At 39.1% G+C, this 21,676-nt stretch overlaps 3 protein-coding genes across 3 annotated transcripts; 2 read left to right on the forward strand and 1 right to left on the reverse strand.

The window, feature by feature from the left end:
• The first annotated feature begins 713 nt into the window (after positions 1 to 713).
• Positions 714 to 6,102, forward strand: tacr3l (tachykinin receptor 3-like). Its single transcript, XM_071526244.1, has 5 exons — positions 714 to 1,188; positions 2,209 to 2,397; positions 2,648 to 2,798; positions 5,552 to 5,748; positions 5,862 to 6,102. Exons 1-5 carry the CDS (start codon positions 821 to 823, stop codon positions 6,100 to 6,102), a joined length of 1,146 nt encoding a protein of 381 aa, XP_071382345.1. The 5' UTR covers positions 714 to 820.
• Positions 6,103 to 9,532: 3,430 nt separating this feature from the next.
• Positions 9,533 to 11,451, reverse strand: LOC139649785 (ecto-ADP-ribosyltransferase 5). The gene is made up of 4 exons (XM_071526287.1): positions 11,326 to 11,451; positions 10,953 to 11,040; positions 10,146 to 10,843; positions 9,533 to 9,766 (listed from the first exon to the last, which is right to left on the reverse strand). The coding sequence occupies exons 2-4, from the start codon at positions 11,010 to 11,012 to the stop codon at positions 9,682 to 9,684; spliced, it is 843 nt and encodes a 280-aa protein (XP_071382388.1). The 5' UTR covers positions 11,013 to 11,040; positions 11,326 to 11,451; the 3' UTR covers positions 9,533 to 9,681.
• Positions 11,452 to 15,352: 3,901 nt separating this feature from the next.
• Positions 15,353 to 21,289, forward strand: primpol (primase and polymerase (DNA-directed)). Its single transcript, XM_071526295.1, has 13 exons — positions 15,353 to 16,368; positions 16,478 to 16,572; positions 16,664 to 16,802; positions 18,331 to 18,478; positions 19,013 to 19,115; positions 19,206 to 19,357; positions 19,508 to 19,670; positions 19,763 to 19,860; positions 20,034 to 20,120; positions 20,420 to 20,528; positions 20,622 to 20,698; positions 20,826 to 20,872; positions 21,056 to 21,289. The coding sequence occupies exons 1-13, from the start codon at positions 16,195 to 16,197 to the stop codon at positions 21,287 to 21,289; spliced, it is 1,626 nt and encodes a 541-aa protein (XP_071382396.1). The 5' UTR covers positions 15,353 to 16,194.
• The last annotated feature ends 387 nt before the right edge of the window (positions 21,290 to 21,676 follow it).

Below are 21,676 nucleotides of genomic sequence, written 5' to 3' on the forward strand. Positions count from 1 at the left end.
TATAATGCAAACCAAGATACAGAAAATGCGCAAGCCATATGCCATTCACTTTTGATGCCTCGGGTAGCCTACTAAGATTGATGTGTGGTGGCCCAAGGGAACAGATAACACGCGACTCAAGACATAGTTCACACTGTTTTGTGGTTAAACGAATTATTTAATGAGTATAAGCCAGCCAACCATATGATGGTTCCATGGTTTGCAGTTCGCACGGGAAGAAATGGCCACGATACCCAATCGCGCACCAGACTCTAAACTACATCCATGGTCTTTACTTGATGGGGGGGTTATTGGGATTGAATAGGACTGGATAGGACTGAATAGGACTGGATCTGCATCACATCTCAAATTCGTTTGTTGTAAGCAATGATGTAGTGGTAAATAATCATCACAAAGAAAATGACTAACAATATAAAAAAAACGTTTAAGCATCAAATATGCTTTTTCCTTAAAAGACCCCATCTTCATATAACTTCAAACCATATGTTTGATACATTAAACTGGACCAGTTAGATACACCGTTATGATATACAGGCTACTATAGATTTACCTCAAAAAGATTTGCTGCAGGTTATAAATGTTGGTAAACTCCATTTGGAGAGGCTGGTAAACTGAGTTGAGGTGGTTTTACTACGTTCCTACGCACCTGCAGTGTGCGGGAGTGGAACAGCTGCGCGGCAGGACTGCTCTCCCTGCTCTCTCTGCTCTCTGGTCACATGTAGCACTCTCGCCTGTATGGTGCGCACCAGAGGTGCCAAAGTGATTTTCTGTTGCCTGCCAACAACGAATTGAAGTGAATCTGACTGAGGATACTTGAGGAATGGCTACTGCACAGTATGGATCCAACACAACGCGAAATTTGACCAACCAGTTCATCCAGCCACCGTGGCGCATCGCCTTGTGGTCGGTTGCCTACAGCACCGTCCTCACCGTGGCGGTTTTTGGGAACTTGATTGTGATTTGGATTATTCTGGCGCATAAGCGGATGAGAACTGTGACGAACTATTTCTTACTTAACTTGGCTTTCGCTGATGTTTCGATGGCGGCTTTCAATACGCTGATTAACTTCATCTACGCGGCTCATGGCGAGTGGTACTTTGGAGAAGCATACTGCAGGTTTCACAACTTCTTCCCTGTCACTGCTGTGTTTGCCAGCATCTACTCTATGACTGCTATAGCTATTGACAGGTAATGACTGAGAAGGTTGTTTTTTTTTTGGTTTTTTTTTTATTGTGATGGAAATATTTATTATTCAATTTGGGACATTTTCTTGATAATTATAGGATGAATTCATTTAGCAACAATTTGACTAATAATATTGAATTCAGAAATTCCGAAGAAAAAAACTGGACCAGCAGTCGGGTAAATTCACTTTTGATGATTTAAGAATAAATTAAAAATTTAATATTTTTTATGTGAAGATTGTCTGGATTGTATGAATTCTGACGTCTGTGTTTTTTTCAGAAGATCAAATGCCAAATACATGGCAGTACTGTAAGCACATAACCATGTGATGACCTGAATTACTTGTGATTGTTCCAAACAGAAAAAAAAATGTTTCTAAAATGTTGTTTGTTCATTATTATTATCTGTGCTATTTGAATTTTGCTAAGTAAGACGTTCAGAATCAAAACATGAAAACAATGGGAACAAACAAATGCCACTTCCATTAGCTACAGTTTTAAATGAAAGAGTCACCAAGTGTCATGCATGCTGTATACACACAAGAGTAAAGATGTTTGAGCAGTTTTGACTTAAAATGTGCCTTAGTAAGAATTGATCAAGACAGATTAAGCACATGAGTATCTTCACCAATGCCCTCTGATAGAGGCTTTTTACAAGTTTACCAGCATACTGAAAATGCCACTATTTTGAACTTCTGTGTATATATATATGTATAAATAGATATTCATCAGAAGAATACTATTCAGCCTGTAACCCATTATTCATGACCAATGGTGAGCGAGTGACAGTAAAACTAATCTATCCTGTAAAATGCCAAATGCAATAATGGACATTCTATGGGATTAACTCCCTTGTTTATTTTTTAGTATTGCATTAAATGCAGAATACTGACACTGCTATGTACTGATGAATGCATTCTAGTTGTCATTCGGGTGATACTGGTATGTCGCCTATTCTGTATGCAGCACTAGCATTAGGTCACCCAAGGTCGCCTAAGACTGTTTTGTGTCCTCCTTCCTGCAGGTACATGGCCATCATCCATCCTCTGAAGCCACGTCTGTCGGCGACGGCCACCAAGGTGGTGATAGTGTGTATCTGGAGTCTGGCTGTGGTGCTGGCCTTCCCTCTCTGCTTCTTCTCCACCATCCGCACTCTGCCGCGCAGGACCATCTGCTACGTGGCCTGGCCCCGGATGGCAGACGACCCCTTCATGTGAGAGATATTTTCCGCTCCTGTAAATCTGTTATCTGCTCAGCAGTTCAGTGTGACGTTCCCTTAAAGTGGAACAAGTTAACCTATGGCCGATCCACATGTTATCCTTTCCCTATCAATAGTAGGCTCAACCCATGCAGGGAGCAAAATGTAACATCCATAGTGTGTGAAATGATGAGTATGTCAGTTGATCTTTTATTTCATCGTTTAAATGTATACACTCTTCAGCCTTTTCCCACTTTCCTCCCAGGTATCATATCATAGTGACAGTCCTGGTCTACCTGCTGCCCTTAGTGGTGATGGGCATCACCTACACCATTGTGGGGGTGACGCTGTGGGGAGGGGAGATCCCAGGGGATTCATCTGATAACTATCATGGACAGCTCCGAGCCAAAAGGAAGGTAAGCGCCACCTTTGTTCAATGCATTTACATACTATACACACAATACTATTGCATTAATTTTGTTTATTTGTGAGAGTGTGTCTGTGTGTGTCTTCCAAGTCTTTGGAAGGGAAGTGCAGAGAAGTATTTGCAGCTAGACAATGTACATATTTAGATAAGGTTTTGCCTCTTACCCATGAATCAACTAAACAAACAGAGGTTGTTTAATGACAAGAGGAGCGTGGTCACTCCAGGTTTCATGAAAGGACTTTAGTGGTTGGACAACAGACTAGCAGATAAAGTACTACTTAGCTACTCACATAATACTAACATATTTACATAACTAAGTCCTGCTTTTGCTGATATGCTGCTGCTACTGAGCAGAAGTGTGAGGCAGCGAGCAGGGAGACTGCCCATCAACTGGACGACCCAGGTTCAAGCCTCCACCCTGCTGAAGAGTTCTTGAGCAAGACACTGATGCCCAGCTCTAGAGTTGTTGTTGTGTAGCCCACCCTACCTTCTGTGGAGAGGAGCAAGTGAAAAGAGAATTTAGCTACAGCAATCAAAAAAGTATTGCATTATTAATACAAAATGATACCCTCCAAAGATCAGGGAGCACCAATCCTCAACAGCAATAAGGGTCCAAATCTTTAGAAAGACCTTGGCTGACTGGGATGAAAGTGAAACACATGGCCAATTAGGAAAGAAACACAGACACCAGTGTAATCAGTTCTGCAATGTCACAACACCATACACCACCGAGTCCATTCCCTCCCTAGCATAGATCAATAAAATGTGTCAGGTATAGGTGTCAGTCACATTAATTAGGTCAGTGTTAGTGAAGGGAATTCATACGCAGACTGTCAATTTTATGTCTGCAGCACAAGTACCTTTCTAATTCTGCCCTCCCTGTATGTTTCCATGTTATGACACACACCCATATAGATTGTTGCAAGCATAATTTATTGTTCAGTTGCAACTTCAGCCTTGAAGAAGAGAAAAAAACATCCATTTCAGGAATGAAAATGCACTTGGGTTAACTGTAGTTTGACATCAGCCCAGCTACAGAATGTGCTTTGCAACAGTTAGTGCGTGGGGTGCAGTGGGTTATACAGGGATTAAGGTCATCACAGCTTGCATGACGAACATCTATCAGGCCAGCTGTGGGATTAATGCCAAAGAATACAATTTATTGATAAACACCACAAATACTGCAGGTTTACATGTCGGATTACTCAAAGAGACCCCAAAAAAGATTAGGCTGTGGAAACATTCACTGATAAAGGATGCTGATGTTTTGGTTGGAATAAAAACGCTGAATCATCATTATTTTCTAACAAGTGGATCAGGATCTTGTTCTTTATCAGTGACCCTATATCAGTATTTATCCTATAAAGTTGAGTATAGTACAGTTTCCCTCTAAATTTGCATAGGGAATAATTTTCTTCCACCAATGTGGTGCTACACACACACACACACACACACACAAACAGAGAGCAAGGCAGATGCAGGCTTGCAATTTACAACATTGTACTGAGCTTCAAAGAAAAAGTCATCAAATCATCAAAGAACCAACTTGCTGGCAACACTGAGCCTAGAGATAAAAGAGATTCATGAATTCCATTAAAATAAACCTGAAAGAAAATGTCAGACTTAATTCAAAGGCCCTCGGAGATAAGCTCCCATCTGGGCTGGAGCTGATAGGAAGTCATTCTCACCTTCTTCTCGCAGGTGAGCGTGTGGTCCTGGTTAAAAAGCAGCCTGCTCCTTGTAACCCCCCATGGGTCGTCATTGTGCTGCGATAATTGATAAGCTCTGGGGTGCTGTCGTATTTATCCTACCTGGAGCCTGCTGCGCCCGGTGCGTCATCGCTGACCTTTCCCTCTCTTTGTATGGCTGCCATTAGGGGCAGAATGAAGGGGAACTTTATCAGACAACATCCCTTCTAATATAAACACAATGTGCATATAAAACAGCTGCCACCACCTAAAGACAATAATCATTCCGTCATCATCATTTACAGTACAGGTGTTCTCGTCTGCGGAGTCAATATTGTATTATATTTCGCCTCCAGTGGACGTGACTGTCACAAACAGTTAAAGGGAATAATGATTTGACTGTCTGTGTGGAGAAAAGGGCAATTACATGGTCAAAACTGATTCAAAACTATTTGGTTATAATAATGTCAATATATTTTAATATATTTTTTTCTATTAAAATTGTATACCTACTTTTGAAACATACTATATATGAATGGTCCATTCAGCAGCATACACATTTTTGTGTTTGAGAGGTGTTGACCATGACCGGACAAGGTCTATATATTAAATAAAATAAAGTTACATGGGTTACAAAGACAAAATACATAAAACACAACTGAAATAAATAAAATAAACACAACAAAACCAGAAACAGCAATATCAAATATATTATAACATATAACATATCTATCTATCTATAGATAGATAGATATATCTATCTATCTATCTATCTATCTATCTATCTATCTATCTATCTATCACTTGCAATGCTCTCTATGTAAGGCCTTCACTTCCATTTCGGTCACATTGTCTTGTCACTCTTAATTATTGCTCTGCAATGCAATCACAGAGGATTATTAAAAAAAACGAAAGAAAGAAAAAAAAAGTATATGCACACACACACACACACACACACACACACACACACACACACACACACACACACACACAATAAATTGGATTTCACTTCATTTGTGTTTCAATCTAACTCCTTTTTTCTTTTGTCTGGCAGGTGGTGAAGATGATGATCATCGTAGTGGTGACCTTCGCCCTCTGCTGGCTGCCCTATCATGTCTACTTCATTGTGACGGGCCTCAACAAGCATCTGAACAGGTGGAAGTACATCCAGCAGGTTTACCTGTCGGTGCTGTGGCTGGCCATGAGCTCCACCATGTACAACCCCATCATCTACTGCTGCCTCAACAGCAGGTGGGCAAAAAATACAAGCATACAAGCATGTAGACTACACCACACACACATGTACAGTATATTGAGACGACAGCAGCATCTCTCTTGATTACATGTTGGTAATCTGGGTCCAGGTTCCGCGCCGGCTTCAAGCAGGTTTTCCGCTGGTGTCCGTTTGTGCGGGTGTCGAGCTACGATGAGCTGGAGCTTCGGAACACGCGACTCCGGCCGGGCCGCCAGAGCAGCATGTGCACGCTGTCCCGCGTCGAGACCAGCATCCACAGCAACCACCGTTACCTCAGCAAAGACAAGAGCACCTGTTCCCGTGAAATCAGGTCAAGGCTGTACTCTGAGCCCAGTAACATGGAGGGTTAATTGTCTGGAGTGGGCACCCTGCGGTACATTGCTCACCAGGCGCAGGTTTTTTTTTAGCATCATTGATATTTTTTTTTCTGCACAGATAATTTGCCAGTGTTAAGTGGATAAGTGTGGATTTTTCAGTGACAGTTGTTTTGAGTTGATGGACGCTGATTGGCGTATTAGTGCTGTGTTAGAGCTGATATGGCTCTGGGGTGGCTGGTCAAAACTAAAAAAAAAAAAAAAATTCTAAAGTGTTAAATTAACTCTGATGGGAGTGGACTTGTATAAGCACCGACGTAGTGTTGATTTTTACTCTCTCAGAGCTAAATTACACTGACAGTTTTGCTGTGTGTATCATTTATTAGAGCTCTAGTTTAATTGAGCATGGGAACAATAAAATGCAAGTGATTTCACGGCATGTACACACACAAACAAGCACACACTCTCTTTCCCTCTCTTTTTCTCTCTCTAGTAGTTTTTTGTCTTCATCAAAATTAATTTGTGATTATATTCCATTTACTGCATTAAATTAAATTGAGTATTGAGCCTGTTCTACAGAACATTGGACAGACATTGGAAACATCATCTTGTTATATTACTGTGGTGGATCTCAGATGATCTCTTAACATATGTTTTTACATTTTGTGCTTTATCTCCAGGGGTTTGGTTTTCTGTTCATTAGTTTCTAATTGTAAATTGTTGCCTTTTAATTGTTTCAGTATTTTCAACACAGTGTGCAATATTACATATTTAATGTATTATCCCTACACATAGCTGTTTGAACTGTCATGTGTTTACACTTCCAGCTGTAAATAGTCAAAATGCAGTTAGGCAAGTTTCAATCTTGCAAAATCTGTCAAAAAAAATTGTTGTTTCAACTATTCGGTGTGAGAATATTGATGAATATAATATATGTGTTTTTTCTAGTCGGTAACAGTAAAGTGTTAAATGTTTATGAGAACATGTCATGGCACTTACAATTGTTGTACATATATACAGTAGTTATATATGTATGCCTGTTTAAATTTGTTAAAGCCACTATGCTTTTTTTTTTCTTTTCTTTTTGAGTGTCTGAGAGCAGGGACAGTGCGTAGCTCTTGCATATAGGTATGAGAAATTATAACAGGCCCACAGTTCAAGGCAGTATGGGCTACAAGTCCTATGAAAGGTATAGTGGCTTATGAAAAATAAGGGGTAAATATCTATCTATCTATCTATCTATCTATCTATCTATCTATCTACTCTTAGTTCAAACATTTTGATTCTAATTGTTTGAAAGCTATTGACACTTATATTGTGAACCAAGTTATTATACCACTGAGGTTATTTTAACTACAGTATATTATATTTACTTATCCTTTCATTTCACACAACAATGGCTCACTGATGACATCACTCTGAGGACAACAGACACATTAATTCTTAACTTGCAATACGATGCTCATATACATTTAGTTGGTGAAGTGTTTTCTGTTTTTGTTGGTCATATGTGTGATCTGTAACACCAGAAATAGCCCATTGAGTGGGATTTTTAGTCTCCTGTATGAGACGTGATGTTTTTCAAGATATTGTCACAATAAATTAAGCTTCAGTTTCTCAGGATGGTGAAACATGATATGGTTTTAGAGCTACTTCTGACAAAATAAATATAATGTAATTATGTATATATCAGATAAATCTAAGTGAATGTTATTTACCCATCAGATTTATTTAACATTATGTTTAATACACAATTTAATAAGATAGCCTATAGAATATATAATTTGATTAAATATATACTTTATACAACAGAAACACTATATTGCAATAGGCATGTTTAATGCCATCAGGCCATTACTCAGTGGAGTTCATCAACAGTAATTGAAGCAACAGCAAGATATTAATGCTGTCTAGGGTTAGGGTTAGGGTTCCAGTTTTGATTTCCTAAAATGAATTATCGTGGCAGCGCTGTTAAATGAAATTGGTTGGACATTACATGTAGCCCATGATAGAACTTGAATTCACAAGTGCTTGTTGTTTGATGGAGTATAGGCACGTGCCATTTAAAATGGACTTTTCTCTTGAAGGGTTTGCTGCTTATGTGTGTTGTATTTTTCTATATGTGTCCAACGGGGTTGGGGTCAATTCATGAATGAACTCATCAATTCAAGTTCAGCTGAGGAATTGGAATTTGAAAAACCTACAGGAAGCAGAACTGGATTTGAATTTGAATTTCAGCTGAATTTGATTCAATTAAATTTTGTGAAATTCATTTTTTTTTTCTTACCACATATCTGAAATTACATGTCGTGTTATATATTATCAATACTGACTATCATAAATATGTATGTAGGTATTTGATGCATAGCATGTAATCGTAATATATACATTATGATTGAATGTATTTGATTTGTTCAACTGTGTTTTATTTGATTCCTACTGTTTGATTGATAATGTTTAGCAAGTCAAGACAACCTCTCTTAGAAGTGGAATTTCATGGAATTTAGAGCCGGGTGCAATTCCAATTCCAACTCCAGGAATTGAATTAGAATTTATGCATTCTCAATTCAATTCATGAAAGGCCCCAACCCTGGTCTCCAAGTATGATTTTTGTATATAGTAATTGTAAATGTGTGTTGCAATATTTGTACAATTGTGTGCAGACACACACACACACACACACACACATATGCCTACACACACATTCACATTGTGCAAGTAAAGAAATGGTATACTATTGTTGCAGTATGTTTGTATTTTACCATTGTATTATGATCTGAAATTACTACAAAAGCTTTTGTTGTCTGTACGACAAACCATTTTGTTGCATGCTATTTTGATTCTGTGCAGTCATAATCCAGAGCTTTGAGTAATCACAAAAATAATGCTGCCACACACACACACACACACACACACACACACACACAAATCTACATAACTAGTGGATGAGAGTATCTGTTCATAAATGTAAGTGAAAGGGAATTTTGTGGTCCCCAATACACAGGATGTACTACATTTGTGATTCATATGAAATATAGTTAGAATGTTTTGTAACTATTGTTATACAGGCCTGTTGATCTAAGGCTTGGACATTATAGTGTGACAATCCTCCAAAGCTCACATCCTTCGCCGTGCTGCTCTGGACTGCAGTCATGTTAACCTCTGTAAGGCTTAAATTACTGTATACAGTCGAGAAGAAACACAGCAGCTATGAAGAATCTAACCTAATCTAACCTAACCTAATTTAATCTAATCTAATCTAATCTAAATTGATAATATAATATCCTTTTATTACACCCTCTATCATTTATAGGCATCAGCCTGCTCTCAATCAATTCACAGCACTGTTTACAAACTGCTGTAACTGCAGTCATCACATGAAAAGATGCTCACAGGTACAGTAAATCCTGGAATTAATGTATGTAATGTAGAAGAAGGGGCAGTCCAATCAGTTTATTTATGTATTTATTTCATTTTACATTCTTCAAGCCTGTACCCTGTTATGAAAATTTGGAAATATTGAGTAAATAATGTCATGGTGTATATCAGCGTTTTTTTTTTTTTGCTTTTTAATTACAGTTACCTCTGACAGCCGTCCGAGATTCTTATTTATGCTCAGCAGGTAAACAAAAAAAACGATAAAGCCATAAGCACCAACACAATACTGCCCAGCCATTGGGTAGAGGAGTCAGTTGGGGACCTAGACAAAGAGAAACAAAGAGTGAGAGATTAATATATTATTGCATAGGTACTATTGTAATATTACAATATCTAAAAGAAAATTATTTTTCACTTCTTGAGCTTGGAATTATAAATTTCCATCTGGGTGGGGTGCAGTTCTTAGATACTGAGCTTCAAAGATTTGACAAACCATCTGGCAAAACTGTTATATACTTATATTTTTAAATATTTAACCCCAAAAGGTTCTTTAACAAACACACACACACACACATAAAGAAACATTCAAAGATCACTCAATTTTGACAAAGAAGTCAGACAGAACCTCATAATTCCAAGCTCACTGTTCATGAGATTGATAATATTGAATTTTGATAAAAGACCAGTAGCCTAAGTCTCACCGAGGAAACAAGTAACAGCGGTCGGTGGTGCTCAGTTTTGCAGATTTCAAAACGATCTCAGTGTACTTATAGTCATCAGAAATGTGTTTTACTTCCTCCACCGTGAACACTTCAGACGGGGACAAGAGCAGCTCAATTTCCCCTTCTTGGCTGCATGTGTTTTCCTCCACGTTGAGAACGGAGCAAGAGGTGATATTGAAGAAGACCCCCCCCTCTAAATCGGGTTCTTCCTTCAGCTCCGAATGGTCTGCTTGAACTGAGGTGAACCTGCCAAATCTCACCTGTGAGCCTTTTTGCGGCATATAATTTTTCCCTGAGACACGATACACAGTCTGACACTTCTCTTTCGACAGCCTCAAGGCATCTGTCAGCAGAAAGTGAAGAGACTTGAAGTGGAAGTTGCTGTAGACGCTAGCATTCCCGCCCATACTTTCCACCTCATTGTTAAAGGTCTTTCTGAATTCTTTGCCCCCATATGCGTACGCCAACAGTGCAGCAGTGTGTTCCGCCACTCCTCCAGGGATCAGCGTTGAACAGTTATTTGCGCTCCACGCTGTCTTTAATTCTGCACTGCGGCCTAGTTCTTCACTCAGCAGACCTGATGTGACCTTCTCCAGCATCTGGTCCCGGCATCTGAGGTACAGGTCATCCACAGCATCCGGGGCCATGTCCAGCTGTTTTGCAGCCCCTACAGCCACCTGTAATTGATTGTGGAATTCAAAATATGTTTTGCAGAGACGGGAATATGTTTTTTGGCTATATCAAAGCAATTTTTGAACTTCAATTTGTAAGAGAAATGAAACTTACTCTCCAATAAAGAGCTGCGAAAACAGTAATGGCAAGGACCCTTTCTCTTTTGTCCCACATTTTGCAACGGCTGCTGTCCTCTTCTTATCTGCAGAGACCATTGACGGAGATAAAAGGAAAATCATGTGAAGCTCCATTAAGGCTAATAATGAAAAGTTCCATGACACTATTTGAATGGATGAAATGATCATACATATCCAGCTAGTTTGTTTAGATAAACCCTCAATCTACTATTATCAGTTTTATTCCTTGACATACGGCAGCCGCCCCCCCCCCCCCCCCCCCCCACGAACCCTACATATATAAATATACTAAAACACGAAAAGAAGACTCAATACAAGCCTGTAGATAAGGTTGAGATCCAGGCACATACCTTTAGCAAGAAGTATTAATCTCTTGTAGCAAATCAAAAAATGTGGGGAAAGATGAAGCTACAGCAAGTCCATACACGCCTGATTTCAGGAGTGTTTTTCTGCTAGCATTCCTTCTGCATACTGACTATGGGAAGCCAAATTATATCTCCACCCAGCAACTCCTTTTCCTTCCCGTGGAAGGAAATAGCATTTGGAGCCATGGGGACTTGTGTTTTTTGTTCTGCTCGAGCTACTGGAGTTAGTAAGCTCTCACTGAAAAAGTCATTTGATGATGTTTTTAGGACCAAACTAAAACCACATAGTCTAGCCCAGTGTTTGATAAATCAATCCCAATCCCCCTGTTTAACTCAAATGTTATCCCCAAAGTAGAGCTAATTTGCCTTTTTGTACAAAAAAAGTTAGAATTTATACAGAAACGGGAACTAACGAGAAGAAAGGTCCAGTGAAACCTCAATGCACTTTTGACACTTCTATTTGTACCCAAACTTAGAATCACATTCAGTGCTGAGAGAAGTGCACAGTACTTCACTTTATGTAAAAGTAGAAATGCCCTAATATTCTACTTTGATAAAAGTATTGAAGTATTTGTATTTGTGATAGTATATGCTTAATATAATTTCCTTGTTTAAGGGATGGGAAGCTTTCCATTTTCACTCCATCAAACATTGTAGAGGAAGCTGAAGGCATCAGTGGTTCTAGGATTTCCCTGGATTTTCAGTAGAACCTGTCAAAACCCAAATGTACATTGTAGAGGGGTGAAAAATAGCTTATGTTCTTAAGAATAGAATAGAATAGAATAGAATAGAATAGAATAGAATAGAATAGAATAGAATAGAATAGAATAGAATAGAAATAGAACTACAGTGCTTGCGTAAAAATATTTTGTCACCACCCCTTATTAGAATAGGTATTTGTGATTACTTTTCTTCACCAAACAGAAAGGGTGAAATTTAAGATTTATTGAAATTACTTGTTTTGCTAAGCTGTCCTTACTTGGGATTTTGAAGTCCAAGTCTTCAGTCTTTCAGATGGTTTCTTATAGTTGAGTCTCTGTAGTATATATAGAGGATTCTTTAACTTAAAGTCTTTCACTGTATTGATCTTCCCTATCTTCGAGATTGGTGCATGATGAGGGTGTCTCTGCAGCTCGTGTCTTCCAGCTCTACTCCTAAGTTTTTATGACAAAATGGTTCAAGCTAAAAGCTCATCACACCAGATCCTAGTTAATATAGGGCAGTGATTCTCAACCTTTTTTATATCAAGTACCCCAAATTTAGTACATATTAGACCCAAATCTGAGAACATTTTTATTGTTAGATATGATATTGTAAGATATTCCCAGAATTACATGACTATCTGTATTGTAGGTATATATAGATAACAGTGAAAATATGATCAAAACAGTCATTCTTCTACATTCTCTAATTGTGCTAACTTCTTGTAAATGAACAATTTGCTGGGGACACCCTGGAACTCCTTCAAGGACCCCTAGTGGTCCCAAGACCCCACGTTGAGAACCATTGATATAGGGTATGAGGCTCACATACAGCCAATCACATAAATACTGGTACACACTGAACTGAAGTTGGTCAATTTTTAATTCTTTCAACGTGGTTTTACATGGATGCCAACAAAGATCTATAACCAGAAGCTACAGTCTGTTTTGTTTTTGCCTCAGTTGCATCTTAATTCCATATTCCACTTTTGAGTAAAAAGAAATAAAATAAAACAAAATATATTACCGTACAGATGCTTATGCTATTGACCGTATGTCTTGTTTACTTGGTTGCTATTCACTAAACTCCCTAGAGACAGGGTGTGTGATTACAGTTCCTCTTCTGTCTCGTTCCACCTCCCGCCCTCTCTCGCTTCCTGCAGAGCATTACGCAGTTGGTTCAGTAAGAGCTCAAATTTACAGTATTGACTCTGATAACAGCTACTTTTAATGCACAACTGTTCAGTCTGGCAGGGGCCAGGAGCAGGAGGAGTAGTGTAGGATTGCCAACACCCCATCCTCTCTAGTTCCAAGCACAGTGCCAGGCTGCGACACAGTGTAGGAGTGAATGAGGCGTTCGGACTTAATACGAGAATCCAGACAGTTATGTTCAGGGTCACACTTTACAAGAGCATTGAGCATTGGGAATAGAGGCATGTCTATCTGGTATACGTCAAGGTGAGCACTATGTAAATTCTGCCATGGTATTCAGGTGACATGGTTTTATGGGGGATCAGCTTGAGCAAGTAAACATATGGCAGGAAAACTTATCACCACTGCACATCACATCCTGTGATTATATGGTGAACAGGAACAGGACAGGGCTGTGATCCAGAGTGACCCAGAGTGTCCCGGCGGCCACAATGTCTATGGTTGCAGTCAGGCTTCATTGGCTTTTGTTTTAGTCCTGTTTAATATGCTGGCTCTCCAGAGGCCGATAGTAAAGTTTTTCATTGGGGAACAGAAACAGAAAGTGTTATTGAATTAGTCATGGAAAGTGTAGTGGTGTGAGAAGCTGTCTCCCACCTCCATCCTTGGATAGATTTACTGCATGCAAGTTACTCAGCTCTCTTTCCAGTAAGCTCCCAGTATGATTATCTGTAACATCCTGCCAATGCAGCTAACATGCTGGCCATCAAACTAAAACGCAGACATGTTATTGGATTGTTTGGCATAATATTGTACAAATCAGTTTCATTGTAGGCTGTTTAGTTCATGGTTAGTGCGTGAAGAGTTTCACTCCAGCTTGAGATAGGCATGCTGAGCAATAAGAGAAGAAAATTAATTTGATTAGGCTACTTAATTCAAAAGTACATACATGCCATACAAAGACAAAATCATCTAAAGGCTAAATAATCTCTTCTCATTCACTCCATAGGGCTCTATCACGTTCATTCTTTTCATTTGTTAGTCTTTTACTTTTAGAGTCTCACTCACAGCCTATGATCTGAAATGTAGAGCGACTCTCAGCTATAAACTACAGTTCCCAAAATGCCATGAATGCCTTGACAACAGGTAGTTGCGCGACTTGCGTCAAGTTTACGGGCATTAACAGGAATAACACTTCCGGCAACGCGATTTTACCTTCAAAATAAAAGAAAATTTATTTAAATTTAATAATATAGCAAAAGAGGATAAAAACAATGGAACATTTCATCACAAGAACATGTTAAATAGAAATGTAGGATTGAACATATGAAAAGGTATGATTACCAGAGCAAAATAGCAGCAATAATAGCAGTAGCACTTGTTGAAACAAAGAATAAAATGAATGAAAAATATGTATGATCTAAGAATACACCAAATATATGAACTATGCGCAGTATGAAATAAGTGGAAAATTATATCCATATGTATCCAATATGTAACAAATGAGAGGAAAATGAGAACATGAAGTAATCTGTGAAATCTGTGAAATTACAGCACATATGGAGAATGTGCAAAAATGTGCTCTTATTGTGCAGTATTAGCTGTCCACCTTATCAAAAATATATATACAGAAAAATGACAATGTGCAAAGCGCATTTGCATTGTTCTTAATAAGGATCATAAGCCTAAAAAAAAAAAAATTAATGAATTAATGACTTGATTAATGACTCAAGCACAAAACATGTACAAGATAGCCTAATGTAAAAGGATGGCCACCTTAAAAAAGTTAAAAGTGGCTATATAATTTGGCATCTAGTATATTAATTTATAATAGATAGGCTTAGCAAATAGGAATTGTGATGCTACTAGATATAGATTACATTTTGTGTGATAGTAGCTGCCTGGTACATGTTTGGTGTTTTATCAGTCCTATAAATAAAAAACAAAACAAAACAAAAATATATATATATTTTCATTTACTGCCATTTGCTACATGCATATTATTCTTTCCTCTCATTTGGTACCCTGTATTACTCTATAAACCTTGCAACATTTGTCATTTGCAACGTTCGGCTTTTATTTTGGAAATAACAGCCGGAAGTCTTATTGTTGCTAACTTGACACTAATACAGACCGCTGCCTGCACTTTTGAAGTTCCCTCCAGTTTTGTGTTATTAGACTACACGATGCTATTCTGTATGTCAGACCTAAGTAGTGACACTGGCTGTTGTACTTAAAACCTGGTTTACGTACAGACAGCAGACCGGACACGGTAGTCTCGGTCAAAGACGCGCGAAACGGGGTCCTGAGACTGCAGTTTAGTTTGTCTGTGTTGTACTGTGCTGTAAACCGCTTGCATCGATTTTAAACTCTTGAAATTGAGTGAGTAACTTTAATAATAGCTACGGTGACTGGATTATTTAGCATGGACCCGATGTATTAATGGGTCAGAAATGTTACATTGCCTATATTTTAGACAGTTTTACCTGTGAAACTAACGGACACTGTATAAAGTCTAGCTACTATTGCTGCCTAAATTAGCATTGACACTCAAGTTTTATGAACAAGCCGTCTTCAGTACATAAACACATTTGTTCAGACTAGGGCTACACTTAATCAGGTAATGTTAGTTATTTCTTAACCTTTTATCTACAAATGCTTTTGTAACAGAACAGAATTTCACGAGCATTCACCAGGAATTACAGGAAATTATTTCAGCAACACAGCTTTTTTTTTCTTTGCTGTAAATGTGATCAGTCAGCAACATAAATAGGCTACACCAAGTTGAAATCTTTAGGTCAGAGCCTTGAAGGGTGACATTTAGGGCAGCAGGGTGAGCCAGTGTGCAGGGAGACTCCCCCAGGTTTACTCAAGTGCCCTTGAGCAAGACACTGAATCCCTACTAGCTACTAGTGCTACTTTGTGGCTGACCCTGACCTCTGACCTCCCTGTGGAGGTGGGATGAATTAAGTATCACACTGAGTGGGTTAGTAAGCAGCTGAGGATGAGGAAGTGGGGGGACCGACTGAAGCAGGTGGAGCAGCTGGCCCAGTCCTTCCAGCAGAGTCCTCTGGCCACACGCTACAAACCTCGACTGTGGCCAAGCCAGCCCTCCTCCGTCTGGAAGCTCTTCCCCCGTCAGAGTATGGCTATCAGCTTCGCTCAGAGTTGCAAAGAGGTACGCGAGGCTTTGTTGATGCTGGTCTATCTCATCAGTGTGTACCGCAGACTTTCCTTCATCCTGTGTGTGAAGAAATGTGCTGACGTTTGTGCCATTCATTTCCTAGCCTGTGCATGTTTTTGCGCTTGAAAAAGAACAGGCTGCCCAGGGTCAAAGGATCTATTTGGTCACCAGTTACAATGAGCTGTGGCATTACTACAGGTATGTTTTAGGGCTGCCGTGCATAATTAGGAGCATCTACTTTTGTGTTTTGGAAAAATGGTGATGATGATCTGACCCCTCGTTTCCTCAGGACTTACCCACGTTCCTTGATGCATTGCTATGAGGTGATTCCAGAGGGGGCTGTATGTAAGCTTTATTTTGACTTGGAGTTTCACAGGCCCTCCAACAAAGGACTGGATGGGAAAACAATGGTGTCCTCTCTTATCCAGGTAGGCTACATATTTGCAACATCATTCACAACAGGTGTACTTTGTATTTGCGCTTTTAAAGAGGAATTTTAATGGGTCCAACAATGTAAAGAATCCCTTGAAATGTAGTAATATTGGTGAAAATGGGTAATGAGCATGTTATGAACAATCATCAGCTATTTTACATTGTTTATTCACTCTTATAACCTTTATCAACACAGTCACACAGACAAATTATAAACATTAATTTGCAGGGTTGGAGCAATATGGCAGATTTGGAAAAAAAATGTTGATGTTGCTCTGACATTATTGATATGAATTGGTAAATAAATACACCAAATTTCGTCTAAACACTCATGTTGTTTTGACAGGTCACTGGGAATTAGTGCTGCATTTTCTGTAGCATGTAATTTTAGTATACTGATAAGTTATCATGTTTGCCCTTTTCAGATCAGATCAGATCAGATTCCTTTATTGTTATTGCACAGAGTACAACGAAATTGAGTGTCAATCCTGACGGTGCATTCACACATAACAAACAGCAATTAAAAATAGTTTAAGCTAAACTAATTAATTAAGAGTGCTAAATATATAAATAAAATCTAAATATTTCTGTAACCTATAAAACAATAAGATATAAAACAATACAATACGGTATTTTGTTATTAGCAGCTAAAATATTGCACTTCAGGATATTGCAAGTTTGCTGAATTGCAGTGGCCCTATGTACAAGTAGTGCAGTTGGGAATATATACATACAAAGGTGCAGTTAAAATGTAAACATCTGTGCAGTGTTCTATAACTGTAACTGCAAGTACTGTAGTACTGGTGGTCACACCGGTCCCAAACAGTCGGTGTCAGTGTTTGGCAGTGTTCAGTTCTCGTATGGCTCTGGGGTAGAAGCTGTTCTTAAAGGAATAGTTCACCCAAAAATTAAAATTCTGTCATCATGTACTCCCCCTCATGCCAGTTGAAACACAGGTGAAGTTTGTCCATATAACACACAGGGAGGTTGCCAGCACAACTCCATAGCAGCCCTCTCCAAAACAACTGAAGTCAGTGGGGACCAGTTCTTCAGAGTTCCAAAAAGACCTACAGTATATTTACACCATCATTTAATGCAAATCTTAACTACAGCTGATTGATTTGCAACAAATAATGGTGTATAGGTCTTTCTATTCACAGTGTGATTGGCTGTTTTAGTTTTGGAACTCTAAAGAACAGGTCCGAGAGCTGAATAAGTCCTCCAAAGAGGGTAGGGAACAGCCGATGATCTTCTGGGTGGTATTGATGACCCTCTGAAGGGCTCTCCTGTCCGCTGCTGAGCAGCTGGCATACCATGCAGAGATACAGTATGTCAGCACACTCTCTATGGAGCAGCGGTAGTAGACCTATAACATGGTTGGGTAGACAGAGATCAGTTATAGCTTGCACCCATATGCATGAAAGGCAAGCTCTGCCCCGACTTCATCCTATAGTTAGAATTGTAAAAACTGCAAAACAAGATGTACATTGACTTTTCATTTGTCTCTGTGTTGTGTCTTGTCAGTATGTTTGTGAAAAGCTGATGGACGTTTATGGGATTAAATGCTCTGCAAAGAATGTCCTGAATCTGGACTCCAGCACAGAAGAGAAGTTCAGTCGCCATCTTATCTTCATTCTACCAGATGCAGCTTTCAAAGACAACATACATGTTGGTATGGTATGCATTGTATAGAACAGTGATTCTCAACCTTTTTCATATCAAGGACCCCTAATTTAGTACACAGACCCTCATTTGATGAGATTTTGTCTCTGGGACCCAAATCTGAGAATATTGTTATTGTTAATATGATTTTGTCCAGAATTCCATAACTGTCTGTATTGTAGGTAGAGAGATAACAGTTAAACTATGATCAAATTAGTCATTCTTTTACATTCTCTAATTGTGTTAACTTCTTGTAAATGAAATAATGGTGAAGTTTAACAATTCATCAATTTGCTGGAGACCCCCTGGAACTCCCTCAAGGACCCCTGGTGGTCCCCATGTTGAAAACCAGTGGTATAGAAGATAATATTACAAAACAAGACTGCTGATTTTTTTTTTTTTTTTTTTTTACTTTTCATGTTTAAAACATGAAAGCAGCTTTTTGATAAATTGAATTATTGTTTAAGAAACTGTTGATGTTGAACTTTATTATTTTAATTTCATATGTGATTTAATCAAATATTCTTTCTGCCCTTTCCTTTAGGTAGATTTATCCATGCAATTCTACAGCCAGTTCTGAGCTCACCCAGAAGGGGAAGTCACATGGATGCTGACGTTAACTCTGAGGCAGAGGACAGTGGAAAGCGGTTCGTTCTTCAGCGTCATAAAAATAAATTGTCTTACCGTTGTCTTACAGTCATCGCTCTATATGACTTTTCTCTCTGATGTACTGACAGCAGAACACATGCTATTCCCATGGAGAGGCCAGCAGAGGAAGGTGGGACGACTGACAACCCACAGGCCAAGAGGCGGAGGCAGGAAGAGAGAGACCTTAGCTTCCTTTTGGTGAAAAACAAGGAGGGGCAGGAATCTCTCTTTGTTGATCTTGGTAAGAGAAGCCTTCAACTTTTGTCAGTCTTTTGGTTAATTCTTTCCTTCACTGCTTTCAGCTCCCCTTTTATGCATTGTTGTATGTGTAAACCTTGCCAGGATGTACTTGTGGATTTTTTATTACATTGGTTACAATTTACAAAACCAGGTGTCTACACCAAGAACAGAAATTTCCGCCTGTACAAGTCCTCAAAACTGGGAAAGAATGCTGCATTCACTGTGGCAGAGGACAACAAATTCATCGCCAAACCTGAGAGGAGCATCTCCGCAGAGGAAAGCCTGTTCTTGGCTTCTTTAATCTGTAACGTGAGGTACAATGATCACACTCACCCAGTTTTATATGTACTGTTACCATTATCTTTATCAAGCCACTGCATTAGATATTGTTCCTTTATATCACCAGTTTCATGGGTCAGAGAATTCTCATGTGGGACGTCCTGGACACAAATGAATGTAAAACCACGACGCCTCATTGTCAGCAAGGATCAACAGCAACTCCAGGTAACTGAATTAAGAACAGAGGCTTCTCTCTATGGTTTACATGCACACTCATATTGCATATAATTAATTTTAGAAGTATAGAATGTTATCAATATTATTATTACCATGATATTTTTCAACATCAACATTTTGGCTTTAAGTAAGTGATATATTTTCATATCCCATATTGACAGACTCATTGGGTGGCTACCTGTCGTCTCCTCACCAAGATGTGGACAACTTTGTACTAACTGTGGTTACAAAGGACGGGGTTCAAGGAAGTAAGTGCTTGGATATCACAGGCTATGATCTCGCAAAGGATGTGTCATGTTCAACACATTTGTGCATCTAGTTAAGGACAACACCCATTTCTGTTGCTTTTCAGCAAACCGTCGATCACAATATATCTTGTGTCTGATATGTTGCTATTAACATAGTGTATTAAGAAGTGTATGTTTTCCCAAATTAGATGTACAGATAAGTTGTAAATAACCCATCCTTTTAAAGGGTGTACTATCCAAAGACTGATTTTAACAGTGTATGTCAGGACAGTCAAGGCCTCTCATGTTTACCTCAACAGGCATAAGACGATGGAACTACTTTGTCTCCGAACAACTGCTCGTCTACGACATCGCGAAATACCGCTGGTGTGAAAATGTGGGCAGGTTCCATAAAAGCAACAACATCATGTACGTGTTGTTCATGTCCTATAAGCCGTCTTGGAGTTGGAGGTCGACGTGGAGGCTCCATCCTTTAATTTGATGATTCATTCTCCTCTGCAGGATTCTTGTGGATCTCAAAGAGGAAGTCTGGTACCAGAAGTGTCACGATCCTGCTTGCAAGAGCTTCAGATCCTCAAGTACGCAATGGCTACAAGGGGTGCCATACTGTTTTGCATTTTCAAACATTTCAAATATTAAAGTACACTCTGTGTGTATGGTGGTAATATTACTGGACTGAACTAAATATTTCTCCGGTCCCACCAGGTTACCCACTGCCACAGGAGATCTGTGTCAGCTACCTCATGACAATGGTTAGTTCACTTCCTTTCCACTAGTGTCCTGACTGGCTGCTCTGAAGATTAGATGGGAGCAAAAGTCAGCTGAAAAATTATTTAATCAATTTGCCAGGAATCTTACCTATCTCATATTACGCTCAAATAAAGGCGTGGCCTTTTGCACGTCATGAAATAATGAGTCTTTGTGTTTGCTGACAGGACGAGGAGGACCAGGCGTATTTAATGGATGATGCTGGTAACATTGAGCTCAGCCAGGCACCAAACCAAGCCCCACAGAGCACAGACCCTCCAGAGGAAGAGGCAGCTGGAGCCTGGGGAGACGGACAGGACGATCAGGCCTATTTAGAGGCTCTGGAGGACGTTGAAAGAAGCACAGAGGAGATCTCAGATCAGCTTCTGCTCCAATGCATGGCAGATTTTGATTCCCATTAGAGTGAGAATTTCAATGTTAATTTTCATTGGTGGGGCAGCATCAAAGGTGGTTGATTTATTAATGCACTTTATGGACAAATTATAACAAAAAGAAAATGTTTTTTTTGTAACTGATAGAGAACAAAATGATTTATTACACTCATTCATTCATGGACAAGTTTTCCTGAATGCCCTTTTAGTAATCCATCAAAATGTGATGCCCATTATCAAAGACAAAACCAAACAGCAGTTTTGGAATAAACACAAGTGTTTATTTGGTACAGTTGAGAAATAAAGATATACTATACTTCTAACCCCAGCACAAGGTGTTGTTTCTTGTGTGGAAACAACACCTTCGCCCCATATTCATGTCAGTCAAGTAACATTGTGAAGGGACAAGGACAGGAC

The sequence above is a fragment of the Centroberyx affinis genome, unplaced genomic scaffold (assembly GCF_046629955.1).
Source record: "Centroberyx affinis isolate AG114_WGS23_722 - 3 ecotype Tasmania unplaced genomic scaffold, CSIRO-AGI_Caff_v1 ptg001396l_1, whole genome shotgun sequence".
Taxonomy (NCBI): Eukaryota; Metazoa; Chordata; class Actinopteri; order Beryciformes; family Berycidae; genus Centroberyx; species Centroberyx affinis.

Excerpts from the sequence above, each read along its gene's own strand:
- tacr3l (XM_071526244.1), top strand. The coding sequence starts at position 821 with ATGGCTACTGCACAGTATGGATCCAACACAACGCGAAATTTGACCAAC. Across the intron at positions 1,189-2,208 it reads ACTGCTATAGCTATTGACAG|GTACATGGCCATCATCCATC; the intron begins GTAATGACTGAG and ends TCCTTCCTGCAG. Across the intron at positions 5,749-5,861 it reads TACTGCTGCCTCAACAGCAG|GTTCCGCGCCGGCTTCAAGC; the intron begins GTGGGCAAAAAA and ends ATCTGGGTCCAG.
- LOC139649785 (XM_071526287.1), bottom strand. The coding sequence starts at position 11,012 with ATGTGGGACAAAAGAGAAAGGGTCCTTGCCATTACTGTTTTCGCAGCT. Across the intron at positions 10,844-10,952 it reads TCGCAGCTCTTTATTGGAGA|GTGGCTGTAGGGGCTGCAAA; the intron begins GTAAGTTTCATT and ends AATCAATTACAG. Across the intron at positions 9,767-10,145 it reads CGCTGTTACTTGTTTCCTCG|GTCCCCAACTGACTCCTCTA; the intron begins GTGAGACTTAGG and ends CTCTTTGTCTAG.
- primpol (XM_071526295.1), top strand. The coding sequence starts at position 16,195 with ATGAGGAAGTGGGGGGACCGACTGAAGCAGGTGGAGCAGCTGGCCCAG. Across the intron at positions 18,479-19,012 it reads CAAAGACAACATACATGTTG|GTAGATTTATCCATGCAATT; the intron begins GTATGGTATGCA and ends CCTTTCCTTTAG. Across the intron at positions 19,861-20,033 it reads AGGATCAACAGCAACTCCAG|ACTCATTGGGTGGCTACCTG; the intron begins GTAACTGAATTA and ends CCATATTGACAG.